Raw genomic sequence first — 18,928 nt, 5'->3', positions numbered from 1 at the left:
TTGCATTTCTCTGCATGTGCATGGTTTTAAGAGTTGAGGCTAAAGTGCAGCTGAGTGTGTGTGTGACATACATAAGATCCTCCTGGTCTTCCCTACACCCCCATACACTCCTCCTCCCCCCACCCCATTCTGTGTAAATGAAAATGCAAGGCTATATTTGGAGGGAGCTGATGTCACAAGTGGTTTGAGCAGAGAGCCTATAACTGTTGGAGTCGGTTTGTGTGACAGTCTGACAAACTGTGGACTGCTCCAGTGACGGACTGGGATCTACTGTTGAAAACAGCACAAAGTAAGTAACTCAGTCTCTCTCAGGGACATGGTTTCACTTTTGTCTTTTTATATTGTGTCTTTAATACTACATGAGATGAACCGTATTTTATTTTATAACCCAACCATAATAGTTGGTTTTTTTTCAGTGTTTTGGATGTCACAGTCTCCTACATTACTGAGCAGAATGACACTTTACTGTCTTCCAAATCAGAAGGGAACCTTTTTTTTACCAGAATGATGCTTATTTTATTTATTTTTGCCAGACCAACAACAATATGCATTTAATGCCACAGCCTAAAGTTATGTGGATACCAAATATGCAATGGAGCATCACATATAAAAAATGATGCAAAACTGCATTTGGCGTGTTATGCTTGTTTAGTTTAGTTTTTTAACTCAATGCAATGACATGGTTTTGATAATATCATAATGTTTAATCTTTACATTAAATTATACATTTATTATGTATCATATTTGGTGTCAAAATGCTATTATCATTTTTAATCTGTTGGGAGAAATGTTCAATCAGAAAATGGGTAATATTGTTATAAAAATTTTTTTTTTTTTATATTCTGTTTTTTTTTTTTTTTTCTTAAACTATTTCCACACACTGAAACCCTTAACTGTTCACAAAAAATTGTAGACTTAAAAAATATGGATTCATTTTTTAAGTAGATTTTACAATAATAAACAGGTGTACATATAAGTTCTATTCTTCTGTCTTGGTCATGTCTTTCTAGATATTTACAGGTTATTTTAAAATAAATTCTATTATTTTATTTACACTGCAGACACATAGTCCTGGTGCCCTCCATAAATCAGCTTTGATGACCCTGTTTTGTTAACTCAGGTAATCCCCCTGCAATATGCATCACCTGAAGGTGTCTGCGCTGCTCATCATGCTGCTTGTTTTGCTGCACTGCATTTCTGCTGCACCAAGCCACAGGTAAGTGTATTCACCAGGAGATAGCGCACTGAGCTTGTGCAATAATCTGTGATATACAAGGGTTGTTAAAAATATGTTCCCAGACTTGATGCCAGTTGAAACAGAGACAAGTGGTTTAAGTTAGGAGGGTTTTCCAACATCTGAGGTACTGCCTAAATCAGTTCAACCAGAAGAGCAGTTTGAATGGCTATTACATTAGCGGGGATGTCGCCTCAGGTCAGGACACAAACTGCCGAATATCATGGAAATGGTGCAATAAGAGGGCTGTTGTGTATAAGGGGCAGCAGAGCTCAGACACATACATGTGGAGATGGAAACCTATTGTGCAATGCCGTGGAAAAGTGTGCAGCTTGTCAGAATCTAAGTGGCTTTTTCACCTTCCTCTTGGGACTAGTGGATGTTTTGAAGAGGTTATCATCAGCTATCAGTGTAAAGCGGTTTGGCCCTTTTCCCTGTGTGGTTCAGGTACTTCAATCCCAGCTCATCCAGCGAGCAGGAAAGTGCTGTACTAGAGAGTGAAGGCTGGTTAGTCCCAGGGCTCATCTCCAACCCCTTCCTCAGCCTTATGGGAACACGGCCGCAAAGGGAGCTCACAGCATTAAACAGGTGACAGTATTTACATTCAACATCAGCTGTAGTTTGATGTGTTCATGAAAATTACATTTTTTAAGATCAGATCAGATAAGATAAGGTAAGATAAGGTAAGATAAGGTAAGATCAGATCAGACTTTATTTATCCCACCATGGGGAACATTTCGCAGTCAACAGCAGCAACAAACAACAAGCAATTGCAGTGAGAAAGACAGATAGAAAAACCAGAGTGAAAAAGAAAAATATAAAGAGAGAATTTTTAAAAATTTGGTATTTATAGAAACATTTATATAAATAAAGAATCTGAATTAAAAATGTTACATTGTTGAATTTCCCCCCAGCCACAACATACAGAAGAGGAAATGCAACACAGCCACCTGTGTGACCCAAAGGCTGGCAGATTTCCTGGTCCGCTCCAGTAACACTATTGGTACAGTCTACGCACCAACTAATGTGGGATCTGCCGCCTACGGCAAGAGGGACCAACTGCAGCCTCCCAACTACCTGCCTCTCTAGTATCCACTGTGAAAACTCCACCAGCACTCCCGGTGCTCTGAAGATATAACCAGACATCTTGTGTAACATCAACTGTACAAACAGTGTTTATAATTATGAAACTGACAGTTATGGCGATGATTATGAACCAAGTATTCTTCTTTATTTGATGAACTTTATAAACAGTGCCTTTTGTTTAAACCATTGAAGTCATTGTATGTTTTTTCTTGTGTCATGACTTTGTTAAAGCTGTTCCATAATGGCATGATGTGAATATAAAAAAAATCATTAAAGTAATTAGTAACACAATGAATAAAAGAAAACAAATGTAAAGACAGATGAAAAATATGCCATCATCTATTTTGTTTACAATAAAATTCCTAAAATATATTTTCAAAAATTGTGATGTGTTTCAAGGTACATTATTGCATTCAAAAACAGATTACACTGGTCTACAAGTAAAATGCTTCCAGAATAAAAGTAGTGAAAATTTACCATGTGTGAGTCACTGATAAAGACAAATCCGGTCATAAATGCTGTTTGCCTGAAGTTTACAAGATTCAGTCTTGGGTTAAAATGTGAAATTCGACAATTAACCAGAGAATGGGTTTGACTCCAAAGGAATATGAGTCTCAGAGCTACAAGATCTACTTCAAAACACTGTCTGCACATGACAATACGTTCACTTTACAGGTTCTATCTAGTGGAACATTTATAAATCTATTATATAAATGTACATAAACATATATATATATATATATATATATATATATATATATATATATATGTGTGTGTGTGTGTATATATATATATATATATATATATATATATATATATATATATACATTTTGACAGGTATTTCTTGTGCTGACATATATATACTTCATATCAAGTTTCTCACTGATTAAAAAAATCATGTAAAAATCATGAGGTTAACCCATAAAAACCCTGTAGTACTTTTGTGGCAGTTCCCAAATTACATTTTCTCTATATTTAGCCTTTCGTAATTGAGTTATCACGATTTATTTTAATATTATCCTCTTTAGTTTGAGTTTTTTTCAGTGTAAATCGTGTATTTTCCTATATTTAATTCACTGACGATGTAGATGTTCATAAAAGCTCAGAACAAATTCAAAGATTATATCAGAAACAGGGAAAACTGAAGAAAAAGTGGTGTTTTCAGTAAAACATATCAATAACTGAACGTAAACCCGGTGTCTCCATCCATTCTCATTGATCCAGCTCCATGGGTTTTACTGGTGAATCAATGTTGTAGAAGATGACGGTGTTTCCACGGTAACTAAGGAGCCTCCGAGCATCCAAATGGGTCATATCTGATGACCATGAAAAGATGACAAACTGGATTTTACACCAATTATTTACATGTATTGATAGGATTAATGGATCAGCAGGTATTAAACATTTTCCATCAGTAGTTGGTTTTGGTCACCGGTGGCTGTTTTGGGTCTTTATGGGTCAAGAAACTGTGATCCTGTACATGAGGTGTAAATGTAAAGCTGTCTGCCCAAAGGTTGCAAGGATACTCCTCTTTACTAAACTTAACCATCTTTTATCTGGATCATGAGTCAATGATAATGTTTGCTAAACTAATATTATAGTGTTAGTATTGTATTAAAAATATTAATGTGTGTTTTGTGACATTTAGTTGGCTTCAGAGGTAACTAAAATTTTGGTATAACTGAATAATATCAGAAAAAGCTGAGTTTTTCACAACAAATTATGGTTCTAACTGTTTTATAAAGTCATGTGTTGTATTCCTGCAAAGGTTGTTCAGGGTAACATAATGACAATCAAGAGTGGAAGTATGACGCACAGCATTAACCTGGGTTTGATTATCACTGACCTGATCATCTCAGACTTGACATCAATACTCTCATGTATGGTGAATAACGGCATAAAAGGTTTTTCAAAAATAGAACAAGTGCCCGCTTTTGCTGATGAATCCAAAAAATAATGCAGCCATTATCTGCAAAACAGGCTGACGGAGGACGGGGATCATGTCAAGATCTGTCGATTACTTCATGTAAAATCATAAATAGCATCGTACTTCAGCTGTTGTCTGGTGGTGAGTTGTTTATCTCTGCAATAATGATGGGTGATGATTGTTTTCATGGAATCTCAGATCTGATTTATGGACTAGTGACCACATTAACCTTTGACATTAAAGATACAGTGGTAATGCAAATTGAAACAAGAGGGTCAACCCATCACCAAAAAATATACAGTACCGCAAAAATAGGCCGTGCTGATGTAAATGCCTTTAACAAGTAAAAAGTAGATGCATTGCAGTTGCTGAAGGGATTGCACGCAATTGCTGATGGCTGAAGCTTTGTTGGAATGCAACTGATCTGTTGATGAAGCACGGATGAATTTAGCTGAAATTGCTTAAGTTACAAAATAGCTGAAGAACCTGAAAAAGCATAAAGTTGTTGTGATTTTTTTGAAGCTTTCAAGTGGAAAAATTTCTGAAGACATTGTGTGTGAGTTGAGTATTTGTTGAAATGGTTTATAGGAGTAGGGCCTTCCAGCTGCCGTAATTGGACCCTCAACCCTCTGACTGTGATGTGACAGCACTAACCATACCTCATCTATGTGTAGTGTGTGAGTGTGATCAGCCAATGGAACTGTGTCATTTGTGTGAAATCAAGGTGTGTGGGCACAGGGAAAAGGGATATTTCTGAGAATTGCTTGTTGCATTGGGCTTAAAAAATATCAAAAAGTATGACTCACACAGCTTTAAACTTGGCACTCCCTGAAAGTTCAGAAATGTCCCTACATTTCTGGGTTGTATAAATGAAATTGGTGAAAGGTATAAGAGCTTCAGTGATCCCATAACCCATAAAGACCCAGTGTTACTTTTATGGCAGTTCCCAAATGAATTTTTCTCTAGATTTAACCTTTCTTAAGTGATTTATCACCATTTATTATAAAAATAGCGACATATATAAAATGATCTCTGTCACTATTATTTCAACTCATGAAAAACAAACAAAATAGTTGACTGAACTTTTAGGAAGTAAAACAAAAACACATGTGTACATTTCTACCACATTCTGGCCTTTAATAGAGGTGCATATGCAGGCTTTGTGGACACATAAGTGCTTTAACCCATAAAGACTCAAATCATCTACTGATCTAAAATGTTTAATACCTGTTGATCCACTAATCGTATCAATCCATGTAAATAATTAGTGTAAAATGCAGTTTGTCATCTTTTCATGGTCATCAGATATGACCCATTTGGACGTTCAGAGGCTCTGTAGTTACCGTGGAAACACTGTCATCTTCTACAACATTGATTCACCAGTAAAACCCATGGAGTTGGATCAATGACAGTGGATGGACATACTTGGTTTATATTGTTTATGATATTATTTGACTGAAAAAAACAGTTTTTATTCATTTTTTTTCTGTTTCTGATGTAATAACCCTGAACAATAATCTAAACTTTAACATACATTTACAAGATTAATTAATTAAATATGGGGAAATAGGCGATTTTCACTTAAAAATGCAAAATACAGGCTATAATATTACAATAAATTGTAACAAATCAAAAGGTAAAAGGTAAAAACATTGAGGAAAAAATAATGGGGACTGCCATAAAAGTAGCACTGGGTCTTTATGGGTTAAAACACGTCTAAGTTTTAAGCGCGTTTTAAAACTACCCCTACCGCTTGCCGTAGTTTAATGTAAACACGGAAGTTGCGTTAATGTAGCACTGGTGAAGTACTCACATGCTGCAGAGACATTCAACAACAACACTAGAATCCCACACAAGTGTTTTTACACTCCTAGAAAGTTACTTGGATAGTAAATATTCATCAACCAGTTCACGTTGATAGATAAAGGAATATTTTTGCCGACAAAGCTTGTTCCAGTGTCGGAAAATGCACGGCAGCTAACTCATTTAAGTTAGCCATTATTAGCTAGCTAACTGTAAAGAAATGTCTGATAAAAAGGAGAAAACGTTCAAGTTTGTGATCGTGGGAGGTGGTATTGCGGGTGTGACATGTGTCGAGCAGGTAAAAATGTATTTTAATCTCCGCAGTTCTCCATAGGTGAAATCAGCTTAACCTAGATGCAGAGACAGTGTTGTAATGCATGTCATGTTGTGTGATTGATTCTCATCCACCTCAATCCGTGCTGACAGCTGTCATCCCAGATTCCCTCATCTGAAGTGGCTCTGATTACTGCAGGTCCGCACATCAAGGCAGTGACAAACTACAAACAGGTCAGAAATAAGGATGGTTTACTATGTATCCTATCATTTTTACCTTGTAATAAAAAAATGATTGTACAAATGAACAGACCCTCTTGTTTTATTGCCCTTGGGAAGGTGTCTAGGACGCTGGAAGAGTTTGACGTGGAGGAGAAACCGTCCAGTGTGTTGGAGGAGAAATATCCCAACCTTACATTCATTCAGTCTGGAGTCAAAGCACTGAATACACAATCACATGTAGGTAGCTGTCATACAGAAATGGACCAGTTGTCATGTAAAGTTAATTTACATGCTTAGGTCGCATAATGCTTCACTAGCTGCAACTAATAATATTGTTGTAACTGCAATAAAAACGTGCAAACAGAGGGTGTACAAAAGCTTCTGAGTGATCTGTCTCCTACTGCCACCTTGTGGAACAGGAGTATAATCTGACCAAAAATAGTAGCAAGAGCTGTTCATACTAAACTATAAAGTTGTACTGGATATCAGTCACATTCAAAAATGTTTGAAAATCTGATATTTGTTCTAAAGTTATTAGCATATATGAAAATCAATATTTTAGTAATTCTGTTTTCTATTCTAGTTTGTGGAGACAACAGATGGCCGAGTTTTTGGATATGAAAAGCTGTGTATTTGCAGCGGGGGCAGACCTAAGCTCCTAACCCAGGACAACCCTTATGTGCTGGGAATTCGGGACACTGACAGTGCCCAGGTAGGGCCTCACTGATCTGGGTAATTGCAGTCTTGTCAGAATCATGAATGTAGGAAACGTGAAAGAAAATAAACCATTAGGCTTCCAGTGCTATTTTATGTTGTGTCATATTAGGTTTACTGGTAATGCCAGTAACATATTAGTCAAAATAATGAATGACATACAGTCTGGTCATTATTATTTGGTAGGTTAGTGATAATAATGATCTGTAATATCCACTATGACATGGTGTTAATCTGCTGTCACTACCATTTTCTGGGTCTACACTGTACAAATGTCATGGCACAGCAATTCAATATATTCTTTCTAATACAAAGGGGTGGAAATTGTAGGTTCACATCCCCATTTACTGCATCCAGATAAATGATGGGAAATGAGGTGTGCAGATGGGTGTAGCTCTTAATGAGAATTATCTGTAGTTGCACTGAGACCTAAACTGTGTCATGCTCTGGCAGATTTTCCTTAAATGCGGAAACAACTAATACTCGGGTCAGTGATTATTAAAAGAAAACAAACTGACAATTTCCCTGTGTGTATATGTTTAGGAGTTTCAGAAGCGGCTATGCAAAGCAAAGAGAATCGTTGTTGTTGGAAATGGAGGGATTGCCCTGGAATTAGTGTGAGTCTCCTGTGATGAAACTGTTGTAAGATTTTAGCTAAAGAAAATGTTCAGGCAAAAGTAGTATTTAGTAACTGTGTATTACTATTACTGTATTACCTCCAGCATGTTCATGGACGTGGTTTACTCTGACACCTGTTAATTCACTGTTAATGATTCTGCAATGTGTAGGTATGAAGTGGAGGGTTGTGAGGTGATCTGGGCTGTAAAAGATAAGGCTATAGGAAACACTTTCTTTGATGCTGGAGCAGCACAGTTCCTCATCCCATCGCTGGAGGCTGACAAACCGGAGAAAACCGCTCCCTGTAAGAGACCTCGCTACACTACAGAAGAACCAGCACCTGGAGCATCTCAGACCTTCACTGCAGGTCTTTAATATACCTGACAGTATTCTGGGCATGCATTAACATACTGTACAGTTGCTGAACTCTGTCTTTATGTGAGCGTTCTCAGACAGAAACCAGCGAGGACACGGATCTGCCCCCACAGAGCCTGGAAGTGCACTCGGTCCAGACTGGCATGAAGGAATAGTTCTACGAGGAGCCGAGCAGGTCAGACAGTGTGTGCACTTACTTACATATGCCCCTTGTACACTGCACTTCTGTTCCGGGAATATTTCACCTTTATTCCAAAATGACATCTGTGTAAATGAAATTGTGGGATCATTTGGTCCCACCTCTGTCACGGCTCTGTAACGCCTCTGGAGGTCGTAACAGAGCTGTGACAAAGGTGGAATCATGATTCCGGAACGCTATGTAAAAGGAACAACTGTTGTTCTGCAACCAAGGTGTGACGTTTTGATGATGTATTGTGTGTGACCCCTGCACCAGGGGGATTTAAAAATGAGCGCGGGCCATGTACAGTAAGTAAAAATGTAAAGTACAATTTCTTTACATAGTGCTTATCACAGAGAAATCTCACAAAGTGCTTTACAGATTAAAAGGATACAAGACACCAGCAAAGAAGCGCAAAAATATAAACTATGAAATTCTAAAATACCCAAGAAAATCAGGGAATACCCATAAAAGCAGTAGAAGAAAGGTGTGTCTTAAGATGCCTCTTAAAAATGTCCACTGTGGCTGCTGCTTGTAGCTCAGGTGGAAAGGCATTCTACTGTTAAAAAGGCTCTGTCCCCTTTGGTTTTGAGCCTGGTACAGGGGATGAGCAGCAGACCCTGATCAGCTGACTTCAGTGGCGATGTGGGAGGATGCTGATGCAACAGTTCAGTAAGGTACAGCAGTGCCTGATCATGAAGCATCCTGTAGTTGATGACCAGCACCTTGAACTGCACCCTTAAACTGGTAGCCAGTGCAAAGATGCTAAGACCAGGGTGATGTGACAAAATTTACTGGAGTTTGTCATCAGCCTGGCTGCAGCGTTCTGCACTGCAACAGGAGTAGGTTCAGTAAACAAACGTATCAACGCGACCAGAAAGATGTGGAACTGGGGAGACTGTAGAGGACGCTCAGAAGCTTGGTTTGAGTTTGAATTAAACTTAAAATCTGCACTGCTAAAATAAACATCACTGCGCTCTGTTCGTCCTCCATTGTTGTCTTGAGAGCCAACACCACTATGCTTGGGGTATTTCCAAATTGCAAATTATACGTCACACTATACGCAGCGCTGCGTCACCGTCCCTTTGATTCTGGAATGCAGGTCCACAGTGTAAAATCCAGCCTGTCTCACCTCTGTTACTCCTTTGGCTTGGTTGTGGAAATGGGTCAATGGTGGAAAAAAAGGGGGGATCACCATCTCACCTTTTTCCAGGATCTCTGTTTTGAAGTGGCTATCATGTAATTTGTCAGCATTTCCCATGTGTTGTTGACCTTATTGCTAGTGTGGCATAAAATCTCAAACCAGCATGGGATGTCTATTTGTGCGGAGAAGAAATTTGTATCAGCATGACCCTGTGTTATATTATACACCCTTCATCTTCCCTCCGTCTCCTCTCTCTGCTGGTGTGTACTCAGGTGTCCCGCAGAGTTTCAGTGGAATATCAGTGTGAGGTGGAAAAGATCTTCACCTCCGAGGAGCTGCTCAGTTCCCCACAACAGACACTTAGGCCTAAAACTGGTGAGAACTAGATTTTACCTTCTAATATCCTATTCCTACATTTTGCCTCCATTTTTTCATTTTTTGAGTCCTGGTGTTTTTTTTTCCCTCCTCAGAAGGATCCTGGCCTGTTTATGTCCAGCTGACTAATGGAAAGACATTTGGCTGTGACTTTGTTGTCAGTGCCACTGGTGTTGTGCCAAACACTGAGCCATTTCTCCATGGGAATAACGTAAGTAAACAGACCGGTCTCAAGTATTGAACATGTTTGTAAGTCTGCTCATGCTTTGGGGAGTACTCGTGCAGTGGTAACATAAGCTACACTAAGCAACTTTAAAAACACACATTTAAAAATTTGCTAGAATTGTCATGAGATCTACTCAGACGCTTCAAACAGCTTCTTAGACACACAATATACTGTTGTTCTGCCTGACTGACGAGGCTTTTTCTCAACCACAGACCAATTGATGAAAGTTGTGCTCAAGTGTACAAACTGGGTAGGGGAGTGAAATACTAGGATGGGGTAAATTGTTAACCAAAAATGTGTAGGCTTCGTACACATGTGACCATCCCTATAAAAACCCTGAAGTAAAAATGGGGAAAATGTCTGTAACAAAAATTCCACGCTTGAGTGCAGCCTTGTAAGAATGGATGGTTCTGTCAAATTTGTACAGCCTGATTGAATAAACCATTTCTTTGATTCAAAATCTTGGGTGAGCTTTGAACTTTAAATAAATTTGTTCAAGAATTCTTTTTTGTGAATATATAGCTGTGAAAAAAACAGCTTAGAGTTATAGTTTAATAAAGACATTAACCCTATTGAACACTGGTTATTAAATGTACAACACATGGCTATTTTAGAGTACTCAACAGCCAGACTTAACCGAACAAAGCCCCAAACTGTAGCTAAATGTTCAAATTTTGTGGTAGATATTACTGAAATGTTGAAAAAACATGTGCTTTTTTTCATTTGTATATGTATGTGTATGCTTTGTAACCCTCACTTTTTCCTCTCATCTGTCAAATGGGGTATGCACCTATTTCCTTGGTTTTGACTTTAGTTCTTAATGAGATGATGGCCTGTGTTCTTTGTGTTTTTGTTGTGTTCGTGTTGTTAAAACTTTTCAATAAAAAGTAAATCACAAAAAAAAAAAAAAAAAAAAAAAAATCTTGGGTGTATATTTCCCAGAATGTGTGCAATAAGAACAATAACTATAAAACATTCATGAATTTCATTGTGCATTTTTAAAGTTACTTAGTGTAGTTGCTTTTCATCAGATTCAGATCTGTTCTGTTGTCATGGTACAGTTACCCTGTCTAGTTGCTGAATTGTTGTGTGTTTTATGATGCTTTTCACCATCAGAAGTAGGACTGCAATTAAGGATTATGTCCATTATGAACTAATCTGCACATTATTTTGTGACAGTAATGCTTTTGTGTGTACAAGTTTAGAAAATAGCAAAAATATGTATTTCGTATTCTGTGTTGAGCCAGCAATTAAAAAAAAGAGCCAAAGATACTGAAATCATCCTCAAATATCAAAGAAAAGCATCAAATCCTCACACGGAACCTGTGACCAGGGAATCTTTTACTTTTAAAAAACAAGACAATGATATTAAGGGATAAGTTAATATAAGTGATATTTTTTTTGTAACTTAAATCTTTATTAAGTTTTATGTAGATTTGTAACAGTAACCAAAAAAAAGAAAAAGACAAACTAAAGAAACCCCCCCAAAAAAACAAAAAAAACAAAAACAGATAAACGAGAGCACAAGTACAAAAGAAAACAATGAGCCCGGGTAGCAACAGTCAGTCTATGGATTTTTTTGTAAATATAGTCCATTTATTCCACTTTTTATCCAGTTGTGGTTCTTCCAGTCTCTGTCTGTGTGTTATTTTTTCCATTAGAAATATCTCTTTGATTGTGGATATCCACTGGCCCTTTGATGGAATGGTTGCCTTCCCCCAGTTCCTTGTTATAGTTTTTTTTTTGCAGCTATTAAGAGTATTTTGACCAAATAGTCATCCTTTTTAAGAATGGCAGTGCCCTGCAAGTTACAAAGATATAGAACATCAGGAATCAGTGGAATTGTATAACCCAACACATGGTATAGTACATCTCTGATCATCTTTCAAAACTCAGTAATATATGGACATTTCCAAAATATATGAGAATGGTCTACATCAACTTCACCACTTTCATGCTAACACCTTTGGTGCATCTGCAGCTGTTTGCTTTTTAATTTTGGAGCAATAAATATAATAGATATAAGTGATATTTAGTGATAATTTTAATACTTCTTTCATAATTCATCAATAGTTGTTGCAGCAGAAGGTGGAAGATGAATGTAGCTCTGAAAAGGTTTACGTTGTCACTTTACCAATGCTGCATGCTCATCTAGTCCAGGGTTATGTGTAAATTTGATAATGACTGTTCTAAGATAACCGACTGCTGCTCACATTACAATCATTAACATCGAGTACAACATAAAACTGCTTTGAGCCTGTTTGTGACTTAAAATAATAGAGTAAACTACAGTAATAGAGGTGAAGTAAATCAGTCAGAGTTGTCATGAGTTTGGTTTAAGGCCTCGAGATGTCACTAAAGGACACACTGGTTTTCACAGGTTTTCTATTTGTCTTTAATTTGTGAAAAAAGTCATATGAATTAGAATTGTCTCATAATCATCTGCCACAAATGAGGTAATGTTTATTTTACCATTTTGTCTGTTTTTTTTAGTCTAAAATAAAAATAAAATAATGTCACATGACCTTTGTCTGAACTACAAGAATGGAGGTCTGTGCTCAAATGTCCTTCTAGTTACCTGTTACTTTTCTGTCTGTGACTTTAGTTTGCACTGGCTGATGATGGTGGTCTGCAAGTAAATGACCAAATGATGACATCAGTTCCAGACGTCTACGCTGCGGGGGATGTGTGCACTGCATGCTGGGATCATAGTCCACTGTGGCAGCAGGTGGGTTAACAGGCCAAGTTGTCTTTTAACTTTGGATTTTTTTTATTTTTTTTATATATAATATTCACAGCAGGATACAGCCAGGTAACACTGGCCTACAAGTTAAATGCTTCCAGAATAAAAGTAGTGAAATTTTATCACATGTAAGTCACTTATAGAGAAAAATCCAGTCATAAATGCTGGTTGGCTGAAGTTTACAAGATCCAGTCTTGGGTCAAAATGTGAAATTCAAGAATTAATGATTGACTGGGTTTTACTCCAAAGGAATATTAGTCTCAGAGCTACCAGATCTACTTCAAAACACTGTCTGCACATTACAATACATTCATTTTACAGGTTCTATCTAGTGGAACATTTACAAATCTGTTATATAAATGTACATAAACTAACATATATGTGTAATAACACTTTATCATATACCTGGAAAACATCAGCACACCAGCATTTTTGTCATTTGTTTTCCAGTTAATTTGATTAAAATATGTAACATTTAGCACATTTAATCTCTGAGCCAGATAATTTATTTTTAAAAAATGTAGACCAGTGTAACTTGTCTTAAGGGAAAACTGAATTCACAATGAAAAGTTTAAACTACTTAGATTAGGTTTAGCTAAACAGCTTAAAATTCAGTAAAGAGATCTCCCGGTGGCTTGATATTTTCTTATTACCAGGGGGAGGGGAGGCAAGGGGTATTGTTTTTAGTTAGGTGTGTTTGTTTGTTTGTCTGTTTGTTTGTAAACACTCTAACAGGAAAACTATTGGTTAAATTCATTCCAAATTGTGTTTATAGATTGTCAGTGACCCAGAATAGATCTGATTATTTGAAAGTAGGTCAAAGTTAAATTTTTTTATGAATTTTTTAAATGTTTTTTTTTTCTCCCATTTACTTATAATGGGTGACATTTCAAATGTCTGTAAAAACATAAATTTTGTTTCAATTTAATTCAGACTTGGCACATATATAGAGGCAGTTGATATGGTGACATCAGCACACTAATAGACATGATGACATCAGCTGGATCAATGCCAAAATAAGATACAATACCACCACTTGTTATAGGAGGAAATTAGGAAAGGGAAAAAAGATAAAAGCATACGGATCTTAAAAGATAATCCTGACTTATAGACTCTATTATGAGTCAAGTTCCAAATACTTTAAAAATACTGAAAATGCTTAATGCATCATCACCCAGCGTAACTTAACTTGTCGATTTAATCTGCAGTTGATTTATTCAGTGTCACACACTGATCAAATAAACAGAGTCATGTTTGTTTAACTTGAGCTACTTCTCAAACGATTTAATCAAAAGCAACTGGACTTCGATCTTGGCTTGAAGACGTTTCCCCTCTCATCCGAGGGGCTTCATCAGTTCTAAAGACTGTTGGAGCCGGGTATTTATCCTCTCCCTGTGTAAATGCCTTTAGAGGTCACATGAGTCTTGTTGTGTGTCTTGAGTGTCAACGCCACCTTCGGGCCTTTGTACGGTTAATGAGTCATTATGTGGAATGCCTGTGGCGGAGTTTGCGTGGCAGAGTTGTTAGGATTGTATTGTACGTAGGGAGTTAGTTCTGTCTGTGTGCCACAGATCATTGGTCACAAACATCTGCACTAAAACTAAAACACAGCAGTGCGACTTTGTGTGTCCTTCATCAAATGGATCTTTTTGTTGTACACGTGTGTCTTGAGTGCAGATGCGTTTGTGGACCCAGGCCCGTCAGATGGGCTGGTACGCCGGTCGCTGCATGGCGGCACATGTCCTGTCAGAACAAATAGAACTGGACTTCTGCTTCGAGCTCTTCTCACACATCACCCGATTCTTCAACTACAAGGTATGGGACATTTTACTGCAGTCAGTGGAAAGATTTCATCGATAATCAACCTGTTAATCATCTACTCTGGAAAATGATTGTCCCTATTACTTCAAGGTTATGCCAAAGTGTTCTCAAATGTGGTCCCATGCTCTTCGTAGGGCTCTGTCCTCGTGTGCATTTAAACCACGCCCTCTCTCCTGTTCATTGCACAGGTGGTCCTCTTGGGAAAGTTTAATGGCCAGGGGTTGGGGCCTGACCATGAGCTGCTGGTACGCTGCACCAAAGGCCAAGAATATGTCAAGGTGACTGAACAGAATGTGTTAATACTGTTTAGTTGACCAGCATTCATTCATTCATTCATGCAGATAAACATTTATTGTTCTACACATTAATTTAGAAATACAGACCTTTATTTAAATGTAAACTATCTAATATTTTCTTAGAATTCAGTTTATAGTCACTTGTGATCTTCTAGAGATATATTTACCAGCAAATATAGTGTTCTTTGCCTGTTTTCTTTCCTCTTGTTTTTCTGTGTTTGGGGTGACAGTGTGTTTGTAGTTCTTGTCAGTAACAGCTCAGAACAGGGTGTGAGCATGTGAAACAATGTAAAAATTAGGCTTCTTTAGTTACATGACCATCCCCTGGGTCTGGTCTTTTGACTAAATAAAAGTGTTTGAGTGTCTCATTCGGTAATCACAGGTATGTACAGATTACACAAACCCTCTAGGATGCAGACAGGAGGAAGTGTGTACTCTGATTTGGGTCTTTCCTTGAAACTGGGTTTATTTTGGTATCTGGCACTTTTCCAGCTATTTAGACCCAATAATAAAAGAGAAATTTAGACATATTTCCCTCCAGGATGTACCTAATGATGACCTCAGATAAATGCAAAAAATATATACTCTTACTCTGAGCCATCCCAAAATTAATGAATTTTTAATCAAATATTGGGGCCAAAAATGGGACCTAAATTGGGACAGGAAAAGCTACCTAGGTTTCAGTGCATTTGATCTGAAAACATGGCTGTAAATGGTCTTATATACCGCTATAAATAAAGACACTGTGTTAAATGTGACAATCCTAGTGGTTTTTCTAATCCAGACATGCAGGTTTTTCATGAATCTCAGTCTCGTTTCAGGTTTCGTGCGTAATCCATTGTGTCCACTCGCATTACATGCAGAACCTGCCCAGTTAAATGCAAATAAATCGCGAGTGATTTTGCAACAGCTGTCATTTTTGTGAAACACTCTGCCTTGTATATTTACTTCGATTCCCAAAATGTACCTGTGAGAGAATAAAAAGATATTCAAAAAAATAGTAGCGCATAATTTTCATGTCCTTTTTCCCTTGGTTACGTCGGGATAATCATTGCATGCAGAATCATCCGTGCACTGCTGGAATACTGACTAGTCCTAATTTCAGGGGAAAACTCTGATATCACTGAGTTGTCTGTGGATTTGCCTTGTGTAATAGTATGGGTATTGGGACAAAAACCTGACAGAAAAAGACGGGGGAGCTCATCATAGAAACTCGGTATCCATGTTACATGCGGATTTTTGTATGTGTGCGTCAAATAAAAATGTGTTTTATCTGAAAAATAGTTTCTCTTTTATCTTAGTTAATATTTATTTTTAAAATAGGCCCAAAGTGCTTCCAAACTTGCTTCATAACATTAGTCTACATCTGGTTTCAATTTTTAGCCCCTCTGTCCAGTTTCATAGGAGCACCCATTTAAACATTTCCTCATGGTTTTTATTTATTTACATTTTTTTAAAGCAATGAGGCCATTTTATTTTTTGCTATTCTCACTATTGCCACTCTCTCCTCTTTCATCAGCTCCAAGCCTCCACTCTTTACTTGTTTATTGAGTAAAAGGGAGGTTTAACTTTGCTAAACAAATAATAAAATCTCATTTTAAGGAAACATGTAAATCAGTCTGGACACAGTTAAGAAGTCATGAATCTTGTGACACATGAGTGAATTGCATGAAAAATTGTAATGTTTTATTTTTATATGTATGATCTAATATTTTTTGCATTTAACCAGAGGAAAAGAAGGACACAACACTAAAATAATCCTCTGTTTGGACTTTGGTTCCAGGTTGTTTTAAGCGACGGTAGGATGGTGGGAGCTGTGCTGATTGGAGAAACGGACCTGGAGGAGACCTTTGAGAACCTCATCCTCAATCGGATGGATCTGACACCATACGGCGAGGATTTGCTCAACCCCGACATTGACATAGAAGACTACTTTGACTGAGAGTCTGTGACTGAGACAATTAAGAACTAAAGACTCTAAGCCCATACACAATACTGATGAAGACATGTAAAATTAAGGAAGAACCTCTGAAAGCATACCTCATTTGGTGTGTGTAATATTTTCTTTATGGGAAACTGTTGTGTAAAACAGGGAGTGTGTCTTGGTTCCAGATGCACTTAAAGAAAATATATTTTTGCTTTTAAATAAATTATTTCCGAATGTATTCAACTCATTTCCATAATGAAATACATCATATAAATGAGAAACGTGCAGGTAAGAGACACTGCATACACTGATCAGATGTAATAAACTTCCTCGCTTATCACAACACCAAACAATACATTGAAAGCTAATTTTTCCTCAGTTTTTTTAAAGAATGAGATTCAACAATAAAAAAAGAAAACACCTTTGTTGCTATAGCAGAGACATTGGATCATATTTCAGGTTAAACACAAACTATGGCTCCTCCTGTGCCTCAGCAGGCGCTACAACAATAGACATTATCAGGCTCACATAAAGCTGTCTATTGTTCGGAGGATATGTTGCTCTTGGGGAAGTTGCTATTTGAAAACCCACTTTCAAAAGAAGAGGAAATATTAGAAGTCAAAAGGAAATTTATCTTCACCCAGAGGAATCTAAATCTGTAAAAGAAGACAACCACCCATGCCCTATTGTTGATTTGCCTGAAAGTTTACATTTTTAAAGTGTGAATATGCATTTCTTGTGTCAGGGTGAATGGATAACCAAGAGGAACCTGGCCACACTAATGCTGCTGCTCCCATTGGCTGATAAAGGTTGATATGGCAGCCTTTTGTTTTTACCCATGGACCATTATGCAAAGTTAGTATAAAGCAACATCACACATTGCAAGTCATGCGTGCTAATCTTTATAGTGGTAGGGTGGAAATGTTCCAGATCCCCTCTAATTTACTGACTTGGAAACCAGTCAGCAAATCTCAGAAGACAGGAAGAAAAAATCAATAAATATGAATTTATTTGGTTGAAAAGCTGTTAGGTGTGCCCCAGGAGAGTATCATTTTGACTGAAACTGGCATCTTTCCCAAGTGTAAATGTGTACCACTGTGGATGTAGAGCAGGGCATTATTTACAATGTAAGTTGACACTTTGCACAGTGGCACAGATAAAATCCAAATCTCAAATGAACATGGGCAAAATGAGAATGGAGGGCAGGATATTTGGTGACTGAGATCTGGGGAAGGGTTGACAGACATTGCCAAAAATGCTATCATGATATAATTTTTTTAAATATCAGCTGATGTTTTATTATTGTATAAATGTCCAGCCTTCAGCCTGATTTTTGGCCTGAGTTAAAGAAAAAAAATGAAGGTTTTAAACTTTTCCGCATTTTTTCTTTTCTGCCTTCTTAAAATATTTCATAAATCTAGAGGTAGAACATTCAAAATAGTTACTGAATCTTTTTTCAACATCAGAGTATGGGAAATTATCCAGATATTGATACAGTGTTGAAATACATTATAGTAATTATCATTGCTGTTATCGCAATATACACCTAACCCCAATCTTGTATTGAATCTAAATATTTAATTTTAATTATGGAAAACTGTGTACATTACTGTTTAAAATTCCAGACTGAAAATTTTACAAATACATACAGTATATTGTTTTATGAGATAAAAAAAAATGTGTCGTAATTCAGCTTATGGGTGTCATAGGCTCATCATACTCTGTTGAATGAAAATGAAGAATCTTGAATCGACCTCCTTCACCTATTTTACATGGACAATAAAAAAGATCATCTGGTCCCCGATAAACTCACAAAAACATGATTTCTCCAAAATGTTACAATGCTTTTTTTTTTTTTGAGTATTCGTATCACCTCAAATCTAAAGTAAACAAAACTAAACCTTTTATCTTAATGCTACGGTAAACGGAGACTTATCTGATATGTTACAATAAAACAAGGCCAGTG

At 37.1% G+C, this 18,928-nt stretch overlaps 2 protein-coding genes across 3 annotated transcripts; both read left to right on the top strand.

Moving 5' to 3' along the window:
• The first annotated feature begins 42 nt into the window (after positions 1-42).
• Positions 43-2,692, top strand: iapp (islet amyloid polypeptide). The gene is made up of 4 exons (XM_030148431.1): positions 43-289; positions 1,121-1,216; positions 1,682-1,822; positions 2,149-2,692. Exons 2-4 carry the CDS (start codon positions 1,137-1,139, stop codon positions 2,321-2,323), a joined length of 396 nt encoding a protein of 131 aa, XP_030004291.1. The 5' UTR covers positions 43-289; positions 1,121-1,136; the 3' UTR covers positions 2,324-2,692.
• Positions 2,693-6,014: 3,322 nt separating this feature from the next.
• Positions 6,015-17,200, top strand: pyroxd1 (pyridine nucleotide-disulphide oxidoreductase domain 1). Of its 2 annotated transcripts, none has more exons than XM_030150359.1 (13): positions 6,015-6,348; positions 6,477-6,557; positions 6,663-6,782; positions 7,129-7,257; positions 7,803-7,876; positions 8,048-8,244; positions 8,330-8,427; positions 9,847-9,949; positions 10,048-10,160; positions 12,781-12,903; positions 14,596-14,733; positions 14,928-15,017; positions 16,819-17,200. In XM_030150359.1, exons 1-13 carry the CDS (start codon positions 6,271-6,273, stop codon positions 16,975-16,977), a joined length of 1,503 nt encoding a protein of 500 aa, XP_030006219.1. In that variant the 5' UTR covers positions 6,015-6,270; the 3' UTR covers positions 16,978-17,200. The 2 variants fall into 2 exon arrangements, with proteins under 2 accessions (XP_030006219.1, XP_030006217.1); XM_030150357.1 differs by having other exon boundaries at positions 10,045-10,160.
• Positions 17,201-18,928: the final 1,728 nt, after the last annotated feature.

This window comes from Sphaeramia orbicularis, chromosome 12 (assembly GCF_902148855.1).
Source record: "Sphaeramia orbicularis chromosome 12, fSphaOr1.1, whole genome shotgun sequence".
Taxonomy (NCBI): domain Eukaryota; kingdom Metazoa; phylum Chordata; class Actinopteri; order Kurtiformes; family Apogonidae; genus Sphaeramia; species Sphaeramia orbicularis.
The sequence above is the reverse complement of the archived record's forward strand: the minus strand, read 5'-3'. Positions and strand labels throughout refer to the sequence as shown.